The 17,995-nt window shown below is 43.4% G+C and overlaps 1 protein-coding gene across 3 annotated transcripts in view; it reads right to left on the minus strand.

The window, feature by feature from the left end:
• Positions 1-367: 367 nt before the first annotated feature.
• MME (membrane metalloendopeptidase) overlaps positions 368-17,995 on the minus strand; it is a 49,277-nt gene continuing 31,649 nt past the window's right edge. For all 3 annotated transcript variants that reach the window (XM_074912536.1, XM_074912539.1, XM_074912537.1), the window contains exons 16-23: positions 17,890-17,993; positions 15,337-15,395; positions 10,171-10,290; positions 9,457-9,590; positions 8,485-8,550; positions 5,316-5,411; positions 4,873-4,949; positions 368-1,790 (exon numbers count right to left, since the gene is read on the minus strand). In XM_074912536.1, coding sequence (XP_074768637.1) covers positions 1,691-1,790; positions 4,873-4,949; positions 5,316-5,411; positions 8,485-8,550; positions 9,457-9,590; positions 10,171-10,290; positions 15,337-15,395; positions 17,890-17,993 — 756 coding nt within the window. In that variant the 3' untranslated portion in view covers positions 368-1,690. The remainder of the gene's footprint in view (positions 1,791-4,872; positions 4,950-5,315; positions 5,412-8,484; positions 8,551-9,456; positions 9,591-10,170; positions 10,291-15,336; positions 15,396-17,889; positions 17,994-17,995) is intronic.

Consider the following 17,995-nt stretch of genomic DNA (forward strand, 5'->3'; position numbering starts at 1 on the left):
TCCTCCTCCTCCCCCCGTGAGCCCCCCCTCCTTCCTCCTCCCATGCCTGCTCTTGCTTTCAGCATTGCTCTTAAGCTGGAAGTCATGAGAAGAAATTTCTTTCCTGCTCTCGATCATATTCTGGGGGAAAAGTCCTGGAAGAGGAAGTTTTCTGCAGGCAATTCTGGTGTGATTTCCTTAGATACTGACTAACCTCTTGACACCTGCCTTTGAACTAGAACAAAACGCTTTGAATTCTCCTTCTGTCCGTTGTTACAGATGTTGAGCTGTGACGCTTAGGGGCGAGTAGAGAAATTTATTTGCAGAGACTATTTTCTTTTTCTGTACTTTTACATTACCTATCAAGAACACACATTGTATTTGGCTCATAATTTCAGTTTATTATCAAAAGGTTTTTATCAGATGACAAACCAGAAAGCTAAAAGGAACATAGGTTTTTAAATATACCTATTGTAGCAGTCATCTGAGGTATCTGGTACTTATTTTTGGAAATCTGTTTGCTTTGATATACAAAGCAGTAAGTTCCTTTGCAATCTGCATGAGGATGTTTCAGACATATCACTGCAGATTTAAAGCCTTTTACCCTCTTACTTAAAGCTCCTCCCGATTTGCCATCAGCTGTGCAGCTTTACTGATGTGAGGACTGACATCGATCAGAACACGTACAAATTATGTGCAGGATCAGACCCGAAACATGGAGAAAGTCAGCCTGAAAACTTGGATATTGGTGTCACTCCGTTGGAGAGCTCGGTTTTGTAGTTTTTTGTCTTATTGCCTGATACCATGCTTTACTCAAATTTCCCAGTTCTATGCAGCCACTGATAAAATATATTACAATACTTCAAGTCAAAAGTGTAGCTCAGATTTAAATATAAAAACTATGATTTATACATTACTAGAAACTTTAAAAAAGACCAACTTTAGATAAAGCAAGAAAAAGCTTAGAAAACTGTGAAAGGGTCTTTGATCACAATCTTACAGATTATATGTTCAAACATTAATAAATTACCTACAGTTTCAGTTTGGCTGGAAAGCAGTAAATAAACTGTTGTAAATAGTGACTTCAGATAATACACACTGGAATTATTAGTGAGAAGTTACTTAACTTAATTACAGCAGGTCTTTGGACTCCTCTTGTATAAACGGTTTCAAGTAAAAATGAAAACATTTGGTAGAACAGATTGATCGTAACAGCAGAGGGTACAAAGTCTGACACTCAGGATACAAACTGTTGTCTCCTTATCATGTTACGGTGTCTGAAACTCCGTGTTACTTAATATTTCCTTCCACGCTTGATCAGAAATACGCCCTCACCGACCAGTGGGAGATAACGTGTTCTACTTTGACATTTTAAAATAAATCCAAAAAGCCACTGGCCTGCGGGGAACAGGATTAACTACAAGTGAAATGTTACTGTACACTCTCAAGTGATTTAGATTCTACCGGGTGCAGTGACAGGAGAAGCAGCCGAGCAGCTGGAGCAGCCGATTGCTGCAGTGGCATTAGTCTTCATTTGATATTCTCATGAGAGATTTTTTGGTTTTGTTTTTGTTTTTGTTTGTTTACTAAGAATTACAGTGACTACTCTAGCATATTCCTCTCAGTTTTCTTCCCTCTTCTCCTTCTCAAAATTAGTTCAGAATTTCTCCTTTTCTGGAAAGCTTTTCGAGACACAAGGTTTACAGTTCTGTCACCAAACACGGCACTTTTTCGCAGGATCCATGTAGTTTGTCTTAGCGCATGAAAAGGCTTCGGAAAACTCTGGGGAGTTTTGCAATGATCCGATGACCCTTTGAAACAAAACAACAGCATCTTGTCATTGTTGCCTTTGCTTAAAACAAACAAGACGACCCGCGTTTTGTAACTTCATTTTTTTGCGTCACCTCAAAATCCTGTGGGAAACACCTGTATTTCTGAACTCAGACTGTTGCTTCCCCTTCGCCTCAAGCAGTGGCTGTATTTTCCCTTTTCTGTTTGCACGGTCCCTACTGCACCCCCTGAAATACAGCACCTGTCCCTCCTTCGTTACCGGCTCCCACATTTCCCTTTGCTTCACTAAGAACACGTTTATTGCTTGTTGTTAGTTTTCACTGAGAATCGTTTCAGCTCTCTTGCTGACAGGTTCCTTGGTAAGGGGAAAACAAGACCCTGAGGTAGCGGACTGTGGTGTAACTTCTCAGTGAATGCTCATTTAGATTTTTACACCGATCCAGTTTAGCTGAGATCATACTGCTTCTCCGGGCAATCTCCGCTGAATGAGCTTCCTGGAAAAAAAGACTGGTACAAAGAGCAGGTTTCCTGGGGACGTGAGGCCATTCCAGCCAGAGCAGTTTTTAAATGTGTAACTGTGAACATGTGTGACTGGATGTGCCAGGAGCTGCTCGCCCCTTCAGGAATGGAAATACAGGACGCGCACACCTACGGGTGTCAGATGCAGACACTGAGGCACGTTGATTGCGGACAGGGAATTTTTGAAGAACTGTTTCTTTCAGTAACTTGTGATTATTCTGTGAATAATCTGAATCATTAGATTCCACAGAAGCAGGAAGTTTCCACAGGGGTTGAGGGGAAGGGCAGCAGCTGACATGGGCCATGATTTGACCAGTTCTTTGAGACCAACACTGAGACCAGTTACTTGCAGACTGGTGGGGGGAGCCGGCAGCGGAGCAGGAGAGCACAGACAAGGGATGACAGTCACACGTTTCAGGGATCCAGCACTGCTTCGCCGCTCTGGACAGCCAGAACTGCTAACGTGGGACTTTGCCAGAAACAGAGCAAAAAGCATTTTGGGTGTAATAAAACCCTACTTAGATTTGTTATTAACAAGCAGATAAACCAGCAGTGGGATCAGAATCCTGCTTCATTTCCTGATATCCCCAGAAATACAGGGACTTGGTGCACGGGCAGGGCTTGACCTGTAGCTGTTTTGTACCTGCTGTGTTGTAATTTTGTATGTTAACACACAGATACAGATTCTCTTTTGCCTGCCATTGATGCTTACCTGATCTAAGGCATCTTTCTGTTAACTTCTTATTTTTCTAGTGCAGAAAAGATTCTACGTGTCTACAACTCTGTTAGCCCATAAACTTAAATTGTACCACGCAATTAACAATTGTTATGAAGAGCTGCCTGTCCTACCTGGAAGGAGGAATGACCTACAGTCAGTGTGGCAGGTGATAAAACAAATAACAAAAAAACCCCACGCCACCCCCTGAAATAATTTAAAAAAAAAAAAAAAAAAAGGCACATTGGGAACCATTGTGACATTTTAACAGTCTGTCATGAGGCAGTAATTTTGTGGGTATGTCTTGTGGACTGAAATGCTTTTGATTTTAGAGCTCTTAGGGTGGCCTTATCCTGAAAATTACTTCACATTCTAAAAATGTTAGCCTGGTTTCTCATGAATACTCGTGTAATTCCATATAAAGTTCATAGCCTTTCATAACGACATAAAACCAGTGCAATATGGGATGTGTATACCCAAGGTACACACAAATACTGTTACATGAAGATGCTGAACTAGTGAATTCAGAGGACTTGTGACTTGTACAAACTCAAGGTGCAAAGAGGCGTCGTGGTTCTGCAGTGGTGCAGAGCCTCACCAGCACCGTCACCAAACCCCGCTGCTGCCTGGAGTCGCTGCACAAACAGTGGACAGTACACACTGGGAGCAGCTGAGGGAACAGCCACTGCTTTCACTAAATATTTGAGTATGTGGGATAAACAAAATAAGTCTTTGGTGAAATGCCATTGAAAGACACTGGAATTCATGTAGGGGATTGGGTCGGGAGAGAAATGGGCTATTGTGCCCGTGAATCCCGGAGGTGGCACGGCCTTTCAAAGCGAATGGTGACGTGGTGCCTATGTTACTACTTGGTCTCGTGGTGTTTGACCAAACAGACTTATTAGAGCAAAACTCTTGTTAGGCTACTGCTGAGTAAATTGCTCTGCCTTCAGTTAAAAAGAAAAGATGGTGTGGCCCAAAGCCATCCTCCAGAACAGCCGGGTTTCCTGCGTGACTCCGCTCCATTCAAGCCCACCTCTCCTTGGCTGGGATGAGTACACAAGGCAGAAAATACGGATTGATTGCACGGCAGCACATGGGCTCATCGCTGCCTGCGGGGCAGTGCTCCTCCACCTGAGCCTCCCTTCTGAGCCTCTTGCAAGAGGGAGCAGGCAGTGGGGTTGTGGAAGGCCTGGGGCAGAGCGGAGCCGCAGTGCTGGAGTAACTGTTAACACACCCCCGAGAGCCGCCGACCCGCGCCGGGGCCTGAGCGACGCCTTGCTAGTGCTAGAGGGCAAAGGCTCTCCTCAGGAGGTCGTTCCTCTCATCACTATTGCTGTTTAAAAGAAGATGAATTCTCCGTGCTTGGACGGGTAGAAGCCTTGCGCTCCGCAGATTAGCTGGAGCTTTTACCTGTGGCTTTAGCAGAGGATGGAATCCCATCCATAGCCTCCTGTTTTATGGGAGCCCTGTCAGGAGCTTTGCAGGAGCCAGGGGACTAGTGAAAATCCTGCAGCATGCTACCAGCCAGGCGATGGGGGGTTTTGTGGTTACGGCTGCACAAAGCTGCTCCGCAGCGAGACAGCGCTGAGCTGTGTGCTCTCAAGGGCGAGGACAACCCCCCCACAGCCCTGTTCTGCCCGAAGGAGCCTCCTGGGAAGGGCTGTGCCTGCTGCTGGCAGCCCCCAGTCTAGAGGGACAGTCTGCCTTCCTCTCCCTTCAGTGGGCTCTGCCTGTGCCCGTGCATGTGCCTCAATCTGCCCTGGGAAGTGCAGCTCCGCCGTTTGTGTAGAGTTGTTTAAATTCTATAGCTAGAAGCTGTGGTGTGCTCAGGAATTGCTGCCCTGAAGATTATTATACATGCTGACCTGAATTTGCCGGGGCTGTGCACGTCAGTTTTGATGGAGTTCACAGCGTATTCTGGTCTGTACGTTCCGCACCATACCTACACGTGTCACGAAGAAAAGCATTTGTTAGCCGTAAGGTTGCCTAGGAAGAGACCTGCCATCATTTCACTATGAAATACTTAATGTCATGAGAATAAATTTCACATTAGGAGATAGAGAAAAGAATGTATGTTTTGTTAAAAAAAAGAAGTATACTGTTGTCCTCAGACAAAGGCACTTGGTCACAGGAAACACCAATTACCTAACGAGACTTTCTTTTCACTACTTTGTAGTGAATGCTGCTCAGCTTAGCAACTCTGCCAGCTCTTAGTAAAACTCTGCAAGTCAGCCTTCTCTTTGTGATTTACTGTTAAACTGTAGCTTCAAGTGGTTTTCAAAGCCTTGAGTCAAGAAGTATAGAATACCTGTGCGAAGTTCAGAAAAAACAGCTGTTTATGGTTCATTTCAAGACCCGGAAGAAGTTTTTCTTTTCCATGCTTTTTCACAAAGTTTTCATAGGCCTGTCGAAGGAATTGAGCAGAAATGTTACAACTTCCAGCCCAGACAGTCAGAATGAAATGATGGCAAGGAGGAACATGGATTCTTTGACCTAATTAATCATGGACTGCCTTGGCCATCCATCTTACCACGTGCCACCTTTAAGCAGAAGACGAGAGGGCTGTTTTTTAGTACTGTGGTACCAGGGGCCTGACTGAAACAAGAGAGTTTTCGCATTGAATGGGCCTTGCAGTACTGTTTTACACCAGGTTTAGTGAAGCTGCCTGAATTATATTGGAATAAATGGTGAGAGAAACGGGCTTAAAGAAGGCAGTTTTTCATAGTGAAAAGAAGTCGAGGCTGGTGGAATAATTTCAGTGAGATGGATATACCCAGATAACAAGATTTTTGCATAGCTATGCATCTTTTTACATGGGAAGAAACTAAGAATGCGAAGGAGGACCCCTGCATTCTGAAATACAGTAGCTACAGAGAGTTAGTACTGTTCTTCAGCAAGCATTATACTTAATATATTAAATTCCACTGGACTGTTACCTAGCAAATCCTTTCACAATTAATGACTGCCCAAACCAAGGTGGTTGTGTGTTAAAAAGGTAGAATGCATTCTGCAATGGAAACGCCTGTGGGGTGGGTGCAGTGAGGCACCAGCACGCTCAGTGCCAAACCTCGGGCCCGCCTCTGCTCGCACAAATGCTCCCCAGGATGATCAAGATGTGATCAGGAGATTGAGTCCTCCCCCATTTGTCCACCTTTCCCTCTTCCTCTTCTTCATTCCCTTAGACTTGAGAGATCTGGTGTCAAAAGCTTCAGCTGTGGCAAAAAATCCTTCTTCACTCTGATTCGACAGAACAGGTGTATCTGCTGTCCTGTTTAGAGTTTGCTGTTCTCTTGAATATTTATTATATAGATGTATTTAATTTTTTTTTGCCAACTGTAGGGTTAGAGCCTAAAATACCACACTTAGGGTAAGATACGCTTTCCCTGTATGCAACACAGGGTTCCTGGGTTTTACTCAGCAAAACTGATTCTGCAGGGAGAAGACAATAAATAATTGATAAAATTAATGTTGTGTTATGAAAAGTAGATTTTTTTCATTCTGGTTTTGTTCTTATTTTTAAGCAAATTGCAGATGACTTTAAAACCCTTCCGTAGTAAGAACAGCTGCTTTCATGTTTCTTATGAAGACCACGTGTCAACCAGTGTGCTGTCAGTACATCGTTACTGATAGAAGGAAGCTGGTGGACGGGAGAAATGTTGTAGCTGAAGTCAGTGCCAAGGGACCGCAGAGCGCAGCCGATCAGCCGCACGGGGCCGAGCTGCGGGGTGAGCGCTTAACGGGGCTCCCGGAGAGGCCCCGGGGTTTCAGTGGAGAACAGCCTGAACGAGGGCCAGCAGTGCCCAAGGCTGCAGAAAAAGGCAAGTGTCATGCTGGGATGTATAAACAGGAGCGTCTTATGTAAGAGCCATGAAGTAATCCTTCCACTCTACTTGGCACCGGGCAGGTCTCAGCTGGAGCCCTCTGTCCAGTTTTGGGCACTGCACTTCAAGAAAGATGTGGACTGACTGGAGAGAGTCCAGAGGAAAGCAGCAAGAATGAGCAGAGGTCTAGCAAACATGACCTATGAGGAAAGATTGAAAGAATTGGGTTTGTTTAGTCTAAAGAAGAGAAGTCTGGGCCTTCAAGTATGTAACGGCCTTCAAATACGTAAAAGGTCACAGAAAAGAAAGGAGCAGATTGCTCTCTGTACCACTGGGGAAAGCAAAGACGTGATGGCACTCGACCTGCAGCGAGGAGGTGGCAGAACTGCTCTTACGGTACGTTGGGATCATACAGAACTGGTTGATTCTACCTGCCAGGAGGTGGGGGGGGTGGGGTGGCCTAGATGACCCTTCAGGATTCCTTTTGGACCTTTTTTTACTATTTATATGATGTCATAATAATTATAAATATCTAATTCCTTTTTTTGTAAGACGTTTGACCTTTTAATTTTTCTCTGGCTACTCCATTCCTTACAGAAAGAGTATCCCCTTTCGTGGGTTTCTACTGGGGTTTTTTTTAAATGCACAGACGTTCAGTAATTGATCAGACTAATCTCATGTGCCATACTGGCGCCTTTTAGGCTTCCAAATCATCGTTCGTGCTCTCATTAATGATTGTATTTGCCCTCAAACGTGTCTTTCCCGGGGTAAGTGTTGGTGACAGCTTGCTTTGCAGAAGCTGGGATGAGAGCTTGGCCCCTGTGGGCTGGGACTCGCTGCACAGTGCCAGCGGCCAGTTGTCAGCGTTGGAGGTTTTGCTGCAGAACCAGGTGTCGAGGGAAGGAGAGGGGTTCCCTTACCAAGGCTTGCAGCCATCAGGACTGCAAGAGAAGTTCATAGAGAAGCTGACTCGCTCCTCACCCCGCATTGGCAAAGAGAAGACCTCTGCTGCTTTCACTTTCACGGTTGGCCAATCTAAGGGGTTAAGTACCTGTTTCAGGAAGAGGATGAAAGGAAAGGCAAAAGGCAAACCAGCTCCCATGGAGGGCTTAGTGCAGGGAGTCCAGGCGTCACGGGCAGCTGGATACCTGTACAGGGGACCCAGGTCGCTCGTACAAGACAACATTTTTGAGTGGTTTTTTTGAACAGTGAATAGTGTTCCATGTAGGCAGAGACTGTTTAGGGGTAGAGCTTAGAAAAAAAGTCACTCTGTCCCTCCTTCCTGGCATAAAAAAGCTGGTGATGACAGAGGCAGGCAGCTGCTCACCGTCATCAGTTTAGTTAGGTGATGGTCCAAGTGTGAGTCATTAAATGTTTTCATTCTACAAATTCCCTATTCACAATAGGAAAAAAATAAAAATAAAAAATAGAAATCAGCTGAAAAAGAGCACACTAGGAACAGATAATATGCATCAGGAAATAATTAATAGAATGAAATACAACAGCTTGTCAATAGTTTTAACCCACACCTTGGTGACACAGTAGGTATGGTCCTGTCCCTAACACAAAAGTGATGCTTTTTCTTCCAAGGCTCTGAAATTAATTTTCTTAATCTATGATGGTTTCAACTAAAATAGAAAAATGGATACTTCTTACCTTATATGCTTGTCTCACACCCCCATTATCAGCAATGTTTTCTCCTAGTGTGTTGATTCCACTCAGCTGTAAAACAGAAAGGCACAGTTTTCTGAAAAGAAGAGCTTATCCAGGACCTGTAATGTCAAACTCTGTACGTTTTTTGCTTTTTAAAGGCGAGAATTCCCTTAAAATATGAAGTTTTAGCAGAAGATTATGTTAATGCCTCTGAAAAGTCTGCCTCACTTGTCTCAAAATCCATGTGTATACTGTTGTTTTCCCTGACCCTCTTCCTTCCCTTACGGCTTTCTAGGCTCTCAGATCTCTTTTATCCAGATTTTCTGGGGCGTATTTTCATTCATTCTTCCTGTTTGCTCCACGTCTTTAACTGGAACTGTAGTAAGAAGCTGTGGGTTAGAGGAAGAGGGCAGAACATGTCTGTATGGTCTACAAAGCAAGTAATGATCCAAACTCCAAATCACTGGAACTGTCGGTTAACAGACATCAGCAAATCTGCTAGAAAGTATTTTCCTGTGTATTAGGCAAGTTAGGTGGCTCTTGGGTAGCAAGATACTTATCTCTGCAGCTGGTATAGTGTTTGTTAAGTCAGTGAAGTGTCACTAAAGATGCTGAAACTTTGGTAATGGAGAATCTAATTTTGTTTTAAAAAACATTCATTTTCAACTTTAGCCTAAGATACTAGGCTGTGCTATTCAAAGCTGCAAAACTTAAATTCATCATCAGATTGAATTTAATGTGTTAAAAATACGGTGGAAAAATATGTTGAAATATTCTTCTCTACACAGTCAGTGTATGTGGGGTGTTTTTACCACTATCTCTAATTTTAAGCCTTTTTTTTTTGGTGGGTAGAGGTGACAGTGTTTGCCATAAGCCAAGACAGCGTTCACATTAAGAGTTTGCGTGTTTAGGATGTAAGGTTTTGTTCTTCTGTATTAAAAATAACAGTGGTAGTTACAAATAAATATGACATACATGCTGTCCACCTGCTAGGTCCCACGAAAAGTTTCCATACTGGTACACCATACACTGGGATAGCTCCTTAAAATTGCGTGCTGATTCTTCAGTCCACCAGTCTACAAGGTCTCCATTCTCATTAAAATTTCTGCCTGTAACAATACGTTAACAGAATTATGTATACAGGTTTTGATGCAGTAAGGAGGGTAGCAAATGAGTATAGTTACTCATGCAAAAAAATCACTGTAATGAGGCAGTCAATACAGAGGATGATCTTTATTTGTCCTTTTTTTTTTTTTTTTTTTGGCTAAGACAGCTATATTTCAGCAGAGGGGAAAACCAAATTAATTCAGGCTGAATCAGAACATAGGATTAAGTCTCTCTTAGGAAGCCTGGTGTGGTTCTGACCGGTGACTCTGTGCTGCATTAATCATAGGGCAGGTCTGGAAGGGAACGGTGTGGCTGGGCAGCAGGTCCGATAGCCAGAGCCTTGAGTTCACACCTCTGCCAGCCCAGTGACCCGCCCTCCTCACACTTACATCTAGGTTATGATGGGTTTTGATGTAGGCTTTGGGAAAAGCAAGCAACCAGCAACCTTGTTAAAAGCCCTTGTGTGCTGCAGACGCCCGTGCCGGGCTGTTGCTGCAGCCGAGCAGGTACAGGAGCAAGATTCGTTGCTTCGTGCTTTTGGGAATCATTGTAAGTTTTGTACCTGGACGCTCAGTGTCTTACCATTGTCATCAAATCCGTGTGTGATTTCGTGGCCGATGACCATGCCTATGCCGCCGTAATTCAGAGATTTGGGCTGGGACGCGCTGAAGAACGGCGGCTGCAAAATGCCAGCGGGGAAGACTGCAAAAAAACCCACAAGACAATTAAGGCCCAGCCTCATTATCTTACGTGTGCAGTGTGAACAGGCCATTTTTTATGGGCTTCAACCAGTGTCCTGCTGTTCCCTCAGATTTACCTTCAGCAGAAAGTGAACGGACACAAGGTCATGGCTGTAGAAAAGTAGGAGCATGTCCCTCTTCAGACACTTGCAAAATCACAATCAGCTTTTACTTTGTTATTACTTTACTTTGCAAAAAAACAGTTTACTTTTCTAAATTCCAGTGCTTTGCATTCTCAGAGCCCTCTATCATTGTTAAATAAACCTCACAACATCATGGGAAGTGGGGAGGGTGTTCCACTAGAACTATAACTTATTTGATCATTGCCCCCACCACAAATCAATCTGAGAGGAATTTATTCTTCCACTGAAAATATCAGTAACTTCCACTGGAATCAGTAAAAATAGGCCAAGCTGGTGATGAATGAACTGGAACAAAGCAGTTCTTTTCACCCACTTCTGTGCTCGTTTTTCTAGGCTTTTAAGAAAGAAATCAGTAAAAAAGAAATTGTGTTGCAATTGTGATCTTTTTATACATGAAGAATTAAAAGAAGTTCTATAAAATACTCAGTTACACTTTATATCTCATGCAGGCCTTTTCCCTGTGCTTTACCCTGTTGCAGCAATATGAATTCTCACTGTAAATGAGATGTAGCTACAAAATTTGAACAAAAACGAGGAATTGGATGACAGTTTTCACACAACAAAAGAAAGAAAACAGATTCTTCTTGCATTTCAGCATAAATCCAGTATGGTTTTAGCAGTTTCTTTCAAGAGGAGAAAGAACCATGGGAAAATTAAAAAATACTGAATGGGTTAGGGAAAAACCTCTTCCTGCTGTTGTGTGTGAAGTGGTGCCTACTGTCACAGTAGTTCTGTGACACTGTTAGCTTGGTATGGAATGAAATACCCAAATGCTCTGATGCTGTTATCAGAAATGTTGATAGTAGACAGTGGAAATGCCTTCCTGGGTGACGGGCAGCAGGAGCCATCCCTGGAGCGCAGAGCCCCGGGGCGCTGCTCTGGGGCGATGCCTGCTGCCGCCGGGAGGGATGTGCCCGGTGCCCCTGGCCTCCGGCCTCACAGCTGGACCTCGCCTGGGCCCAGCCTTGCTGCTTGGCACCACAGGACCATCTTCCCTCCCCGAAGGCAGACGGTTCCCCAGGACTTTCTGTTCAGTTTAACACCTTGTCACCTCATCCATTTTTAGAGTAAAATACCAGAATTCATAAATTTTACTTATTTTTAACTCCACCTTTCTGAAAGCAGCTTATTCCGTGACTTTTGTTACATCCTACAGGTCTGAAGTGGACAGAGTGCACAGGTGCTTCTCCCCCAGTGGGAGACGTTTCAAGTAAAGATCTAAAGAAGAGAAGCACAGCTGCCTTGGGGTCTGGAGCGCGGAGTGCACTTCTCAGCTTTGTGAACAGCCAAGGCAGGTAAAGGCAGAAAGTATTTCCCTCCGGTCTGGGCAGCCCTGGTGAAAAGAAAACACGCTGCTTTTCTCCTGGGACGTGGCTGAGAACAGCACTGCCTTTACCAGGATGGGCTGTGCTGCAGAGGCCCCCCCAGGGCAATGCTGCGGCCGCGCCGGGGCTCGGAGGGAGCTGGAACCTCAAGGACACATGGTGGGTGACCTTTCTAGCAGCAGCTCAGCTGATTTTTTTGAGGCTGTGAGGCTTTCTTATGATCAGTGCTGCTGCTGCTGGAACAGTGAAGACCAGACCATATTAAAATGTAATAATAGAGGTCTAAATTTCCTAAACATCATCCACAGAACTCCTCTTTAGAGGGAATGTTTTATTTTGTAAAAGCATAATTCAGACATCACTCTAAAGATCAGACTGCTTTAATTATCCTGTGGCATGCCATAGCTAAAGGATGAGGTAAGAATTTGTAGCTCCTATTAACTGCCAGTCACTAGTTTCAGTCTTCCAAATCATGATTCCTTTTCTGTGAATTACTGAGCAAAGGTATTTTAAACAAAGCCTCCTGGGCAGATTTTTGTGCTAAGTGGTCAGTAATGAGCTCAGTGCTCCTTTAGCTTTACCACCTGCCAAACTGTCTTGCCATCCCTACCCAAGCACAGGACAGGTAAGTCAGCAGAGTTTTGTCTCTGTGAAGTGTGTTGTGGATCTCACGATGCTAATTCATGTCTTAGCTTTAGAGCCCACTGCAAAGCCAGAACAGTTTGGGTTAACCAGAAAAGTTCATGAGCCTTGGCAAACACCACCAAAGTTTTGACTAGGACATGAAACCTAGATATTAGGTGGGTGTTGTAGCTGCTGAATTCCTACACAAACAGCATCGTTTGCAGTGGGCTGTTTCCTCTTGTCCTGTTTGACTGTGCCAATACCTGGAGCTTTCTCCATGGCTGCCTCGTTCTTGCCTGCACAATGCTGGGGCTGACACTGCTGTGGTCCCACCGTGCCCAAACCAGCATGCTCTGGGATTCCAGAAGTGCAAGTTATTGCGAAGGCACAGGCGACTCGTAGAAGTCAGGATCATGTTTGCAGAAGTCTGCTTAACAGATCACCTGACTCAGTAAAATCTGAAAATCTAGGACTGTGGGACTTTTTTTATCTTCTTCAGTTCTTCACTGGGGACAGAAATAATTAAAAAGGAAAAATGCTTTTGGAAAGCTTGGCTTAGTTTTTTGTTTTCTTCCATTACAAACCTGATGCTATTCCTTTAAACCTGCACTTGCAGAGCAAGACTTACGTATTGGAGGTGCTAAATGCACTTTTTTTTTTTTTTCACAGAAGACACCGATTGTGAAAATGTTGGTGTGCTGTATTAACACACCCTGTGAAAAGTGGGAGAAAACTGCCTGCACTTGCCTAGCGCAGCTGCGCTGGGAGCTGAGCCGCAGGGCTTTGTGCTGCGTGATACGCCCGTACCGGGGCCCAGAGTGAAGCTGCCCGTGACTTCTGGGCTCCTGCAGCGCTGAGGCAGTGGCAGTCTCGCAGGTCAGTGACACAGGTGTTATAAGAGCCCGGTGGAAGAGGGTACCTGATGTTTTTCACCTTGATTTAATGGTTCGTTTGATAAGAGTCGTGGGTCTACGTCAGAAGCCATTACTGACGACTGAAAACAAGTGCTAATTTCATCCCTGGCAATGAAAATAACATCCCCACCAAATATTTTCTTTGGAAGCCTCGTAAATAAGTAAGAAACAATATTGCTTCATTTCTGTGCAGAGCCTGTGGGACAAGGTGTTTCATTTTTTTAGAGACTGTTTTCAGGAGTTACATGTGGATCCATAGCACCTCACTAATGGCTTAGAAAGGACACGGCAATTTATGAAATGTGGGTAAAAGCAATATTTGCAGAATGGGTATGATGAATATCAAGAGGCATAATTAATGTTGTAAAATGTTTTGTGACCCCTGAAAGGCCGCACCACTGTGAAGAGCTGGTACGGTTCAGATGATGAGAAACCTCAGTGCTTACATGCAGTTCTAATCTTTAGCTATAATGGATTTATTTTTTTTTTTTAATTTATTTAAAAGCATTTTAATGCTTTCTCTTTTAAGTTATTTTTAACCATTGGTGTTTTTGGGTAGGCTGGCCTTAGAAACATTTATAATCAAAAGCATTATGGAAACTATTTCGTTGTACTGAACTTTTCTCTTACTTTTAAAATTGTATTTTTTCCTTGGTTTAATCTACCAGGTTTCCATTTTCATTCTTCCAAGACAAACCAAGCAGAATTAAATGACAGGTCAGACAGGGAGCTGGAAGTCATCTGCCAGACTTTAAATCATAAGGGCAGCAATTAAGGATGACTCAAAATTCCTTAAGCTTTTCTTAAGTCATGTGTGAGAGAATGTATGTTAGGGCTTTGCATTTAAGATAGCTAACACTTAAGCCTTGCAATTTAAATGGCACTACTTAAAGTAATAGTAGTATGGAGTTCTCATGCTGTGGTCCATAATTAGGTCCTGAAGTGCTATAAATAAGATAGCTCGTGAGAGATTTTCTGACTTCTTTGTCTTTTGGGAAGTGCTGTTTTCAGCGAGCCCCTAATGCTTTGTTCCAATTGCCATGATTATTTTTACGTGCAGAAGGTGGTGACAGAGCTGTGTAGGGTTTCTGCCTGCCTGGGACCTGAGGCAGCTCTGGCCCAGTGACCGGAGGGTCCCGGAGCAGCTCCCTGAGCAGCTCCCTGAGCTCCTGGGCCTGTGCCACGGGGCACACGCTGGCTCAGCGCAGCACAGGGGAGGCCGATGGCTGCAGCCTGTCTTCTGAGCATCGATCTTACACCCGCGAGTGGGAACGTGTGGACATGAGGAAACAGAAGCTGAGAATAAGATGGGGTTTGCACTATTATTTCAGCGTTATTTCATCATCAAATGCAGAACATTTGTTGCCTTGATAATACAACACTTGTTTGGGGCTGGTCTCACTCTGTAATTCTCCTTAAGGAAAGTGAAGTGTAGTGCTTGGTGAGACCAAGGGTGGGGCTCTGTGATTCTGGCCTATCAAGTGAAATGTTATGGGATTCTGGGCACTTTGCTCAGTGACCGGTGTGCTCGGTAGCCAGCAGGAAGGAACAGCAGCCTTCCCAAAGCTGTACTGGAGAGGCTTCTGCAAAGGGCTCCTGAGGGGGCTGTAAGGAATGGAAGCCACCTGCACTCAATGGCAGGAAGCTCCACGATTTTCTTTTAGTCAGTGTTTCCTTCAGGTAAAATTGGTCCTGTGCTCTCTATTCACCCTTTAAAACCCAAAAGGCTGGGGCCACCAAATTTACTTGATGGTTAAACTTTTAGCTACTCCACACTGCTGTTCTTTTCATGGCTGAATCCCAAGCCTCTGTCCTGGTTCGGCACAAAGGCAGCGCAGAACACGAGGAGATGAAAACACTGTGAATGAAACCTCTGATTTTGCTGCGCTGAAGTGCTTCTGCAATGCTCATAATATTAAGATTCTTTCACTTCTTGATTTTAAAAATACATATATAAATAATTTGGCTGTTAAATCTGTATCAGAAAGTTGGTAAACCTTACCTATTTGATTTCTGCTTGCTGAATAAAAAGCATTGACAACAGCAGCTCCACTTATCCACCTAGTAACAACAGAAGAATAAATGTTAGAATTTCAGTCCTTAATGGCAGAGTTAATGATTACTGGAACAAACCTAGAAGATGAATAACAGAATCAGAGAGTAATCGAGGTTGGAAGGTACTTCTGGAGATCAGGTCCAACGCCCCAGTGCGCTCAGCCTCTCATCATACGTCGGACACTCCAGTCCCTTAATCGCTTCAGTAGCTCTTTCCCTTTGTTATCCAAACTGATTAACAATGATACTTAGGTTTTGTTGCTATTTCCACCCACACTGCAGCATTATAAAGAAAATTTCCCCTATAAATAAACTGAAACACAGAAACTGAGGTTATGATGGTATCTTAAACGTCTGGGAATAATGGAACTTTTTTTAAGACTGCTCACTTAAAAGGATTTCGGGGTCACCTCTCATTATCGTATATCCAGCTGTCTCAAATAGCAGAACATTATGAGTACCACATTTGAGACTATTACAATTTCTTCCTTAACACAATTTCTTGAGGAATGAAGGTGCGTGCAAAGGTCATCGTGAGCTCTTGCGGCAGAGGCACGGCTTGATTCACAGTCCTGTGGTTTAATTTAAATAATACCTACTTTCCTCGATGAAAGCGCTCAGCGTTACTTTTGGGTCCGCAGAAATAATGAGTTTTAACTCTTTTTTCCTAGTTTACAATTTTATTAGCTTTCCTCAGTGATCACCTGATGAAATTCCTAGAATGACAGGCAGGGCTAGTGTTTTGATGGAGGTCATTACTGTACACGTTCAATAATGCTTCACAAAAGATGTCAGAGAAAATGAGATAACGGTGCTACAAAATAAAATAGGTAGCCTTACACAGCTGTTGTGAAGTTGTATTTCCTGGGTCCGTGCTCTCTAGCTGAAATTAATTTCTGTGATAAATGAGCAATTTGGTAACTATTGCATATGCCAATCATAAGCAAAGCAAAGTATACTAACAGTGGCTATTGCTTGATTAAGTGAAAATTAATTTGCAGAATAAATTATAACTGTCAGAGGATAATCAATTGTGGTTCACTTTAGGTAATCTTTGAATGCAATTAAACTTATGGTAGTTACTCCTAACTAATACACACCTGTGAGAACAAAATAGGAGTTGTGTTAAATCAAGCTGAAGGAACGGAACAAGCCAAACCTAAACACAGCTTGAAGTTAAAATAGAGCGGAACTGAGGTGGCTGCTAGGTGGACCATAAACTTTCGGTTAATGATATGTAAATACAGAACAGCAAAAGCAACAGTTGGAACTATTTATCCACAATAATGACTATAGCTCTGAAAAGCTATGACATAGTATTTGTGAAGTTCATGGTGGTCATTCCAGAGGTGTGAAGTATATATTCATCTTCTGACGAATAGATGTGAGAGTTTGAAGATGCAAGATGACTGATTAGAAAGAGTCTGAACAGTTTTTGATATTTTTTTTTTTCTTAAAAAATTCTGGAACAACATTATGAAAATGATAAAGTAATTAAAAATAGAAATGTAGAATCATAGAATAATGTAGGTAAAAAGGATCTCCAGAAGTCACACGGCCCATGTGAAGCTAACCAGATCAGTTGCTCAAGGCTTGTCCGTTGATGATTTGAGTACCTCCAAGGATGGAGACTGGGAGATCTCACAACCTCTCTGCGTCTTGTTTGACCCCCTGCATGGTGAAGAGTTTTTCCTAATATCTAGTCAGAATTTTGCATGTTCCAGCTTGTGTCTCTTCGCACCTGTCCTATCACTGTGCATCTCTAGACATCAGGCTTCTCTGTATCGCCTCCCATTAGGTAGTTGAAGTCAGCACTAAGAGCTGCCCTTAGTATTTTCTTTTTCAGACTGTACAAAGCTAGTTCTCTTAGCGTCCCCTCAACGTAAACCCAGCTCGGCAGCCCTTATTCAAATGAACAGTCTTGCAAAGTTAGCGAAGCCTGTGGTGACCACAGTCATTTTTCTGCTTTGGTTTAAATTGACTTCCAAATGGGTCAGCGCTGAGACAGGAGGAGTAGCCAGTACAGCTCTAGAGAATGTGCCACATCAGTCTTTTGGTGCATCTACATATTAATATTTTAATTTATAGCGGGAGTACATTTCTGAAGTAAATTCCTGCTCATCCTCATTTAATCATGCTTTCTCTTTTCTCATGCAGTCTCTGAGCAAGAGAAATGAAATTCTCAGGGATGAAATTCATCTTTCAGATGAACTTAATTAAAAAGCTGCTCTCCAGGAGTCCACTTAATCCACTCCGGGAGCTGAGACCAGACTAGACCTGCTCCAGAACACTTAACCTTCTACACCATTTCCCAATTTCTTTGCCCTACTTGCTAATGTAGGTGCAGCCTTTCAGGAACGAGCAATGCCCTCTCCCCTGCCCGCTTCATGGAGGAAGAAGTGCAGCAGGAAGGTCATTAAATCATCACTGACAACCCTCCAAGTACTTCCTCCAGTGGAAACTGGGTGAAAGACTATACACAGTATTTTTAAATACTTACTCCTCTTTGTCCACCTTTTCTCTAAGTTTTTTCAACCTTTTCTTCTGGGTAAATACTAAGTTTTGAATAATGTTTTCAAAGTATTCTTCTTCTTTGTAGTTCAACT

Source organism: Athene noctua, chromosome 8, assembly GCF_965140245.1.
Source record: "Athene noctua chromosome 8, bAthNoc1.hap1.1, whole genome shotgun sequence".
Lineage (NCBI taxonomy): Eukaryota > Metazoa > Chordata > Aves > Strigiformes > Strigidae > Athene > Athene noctua.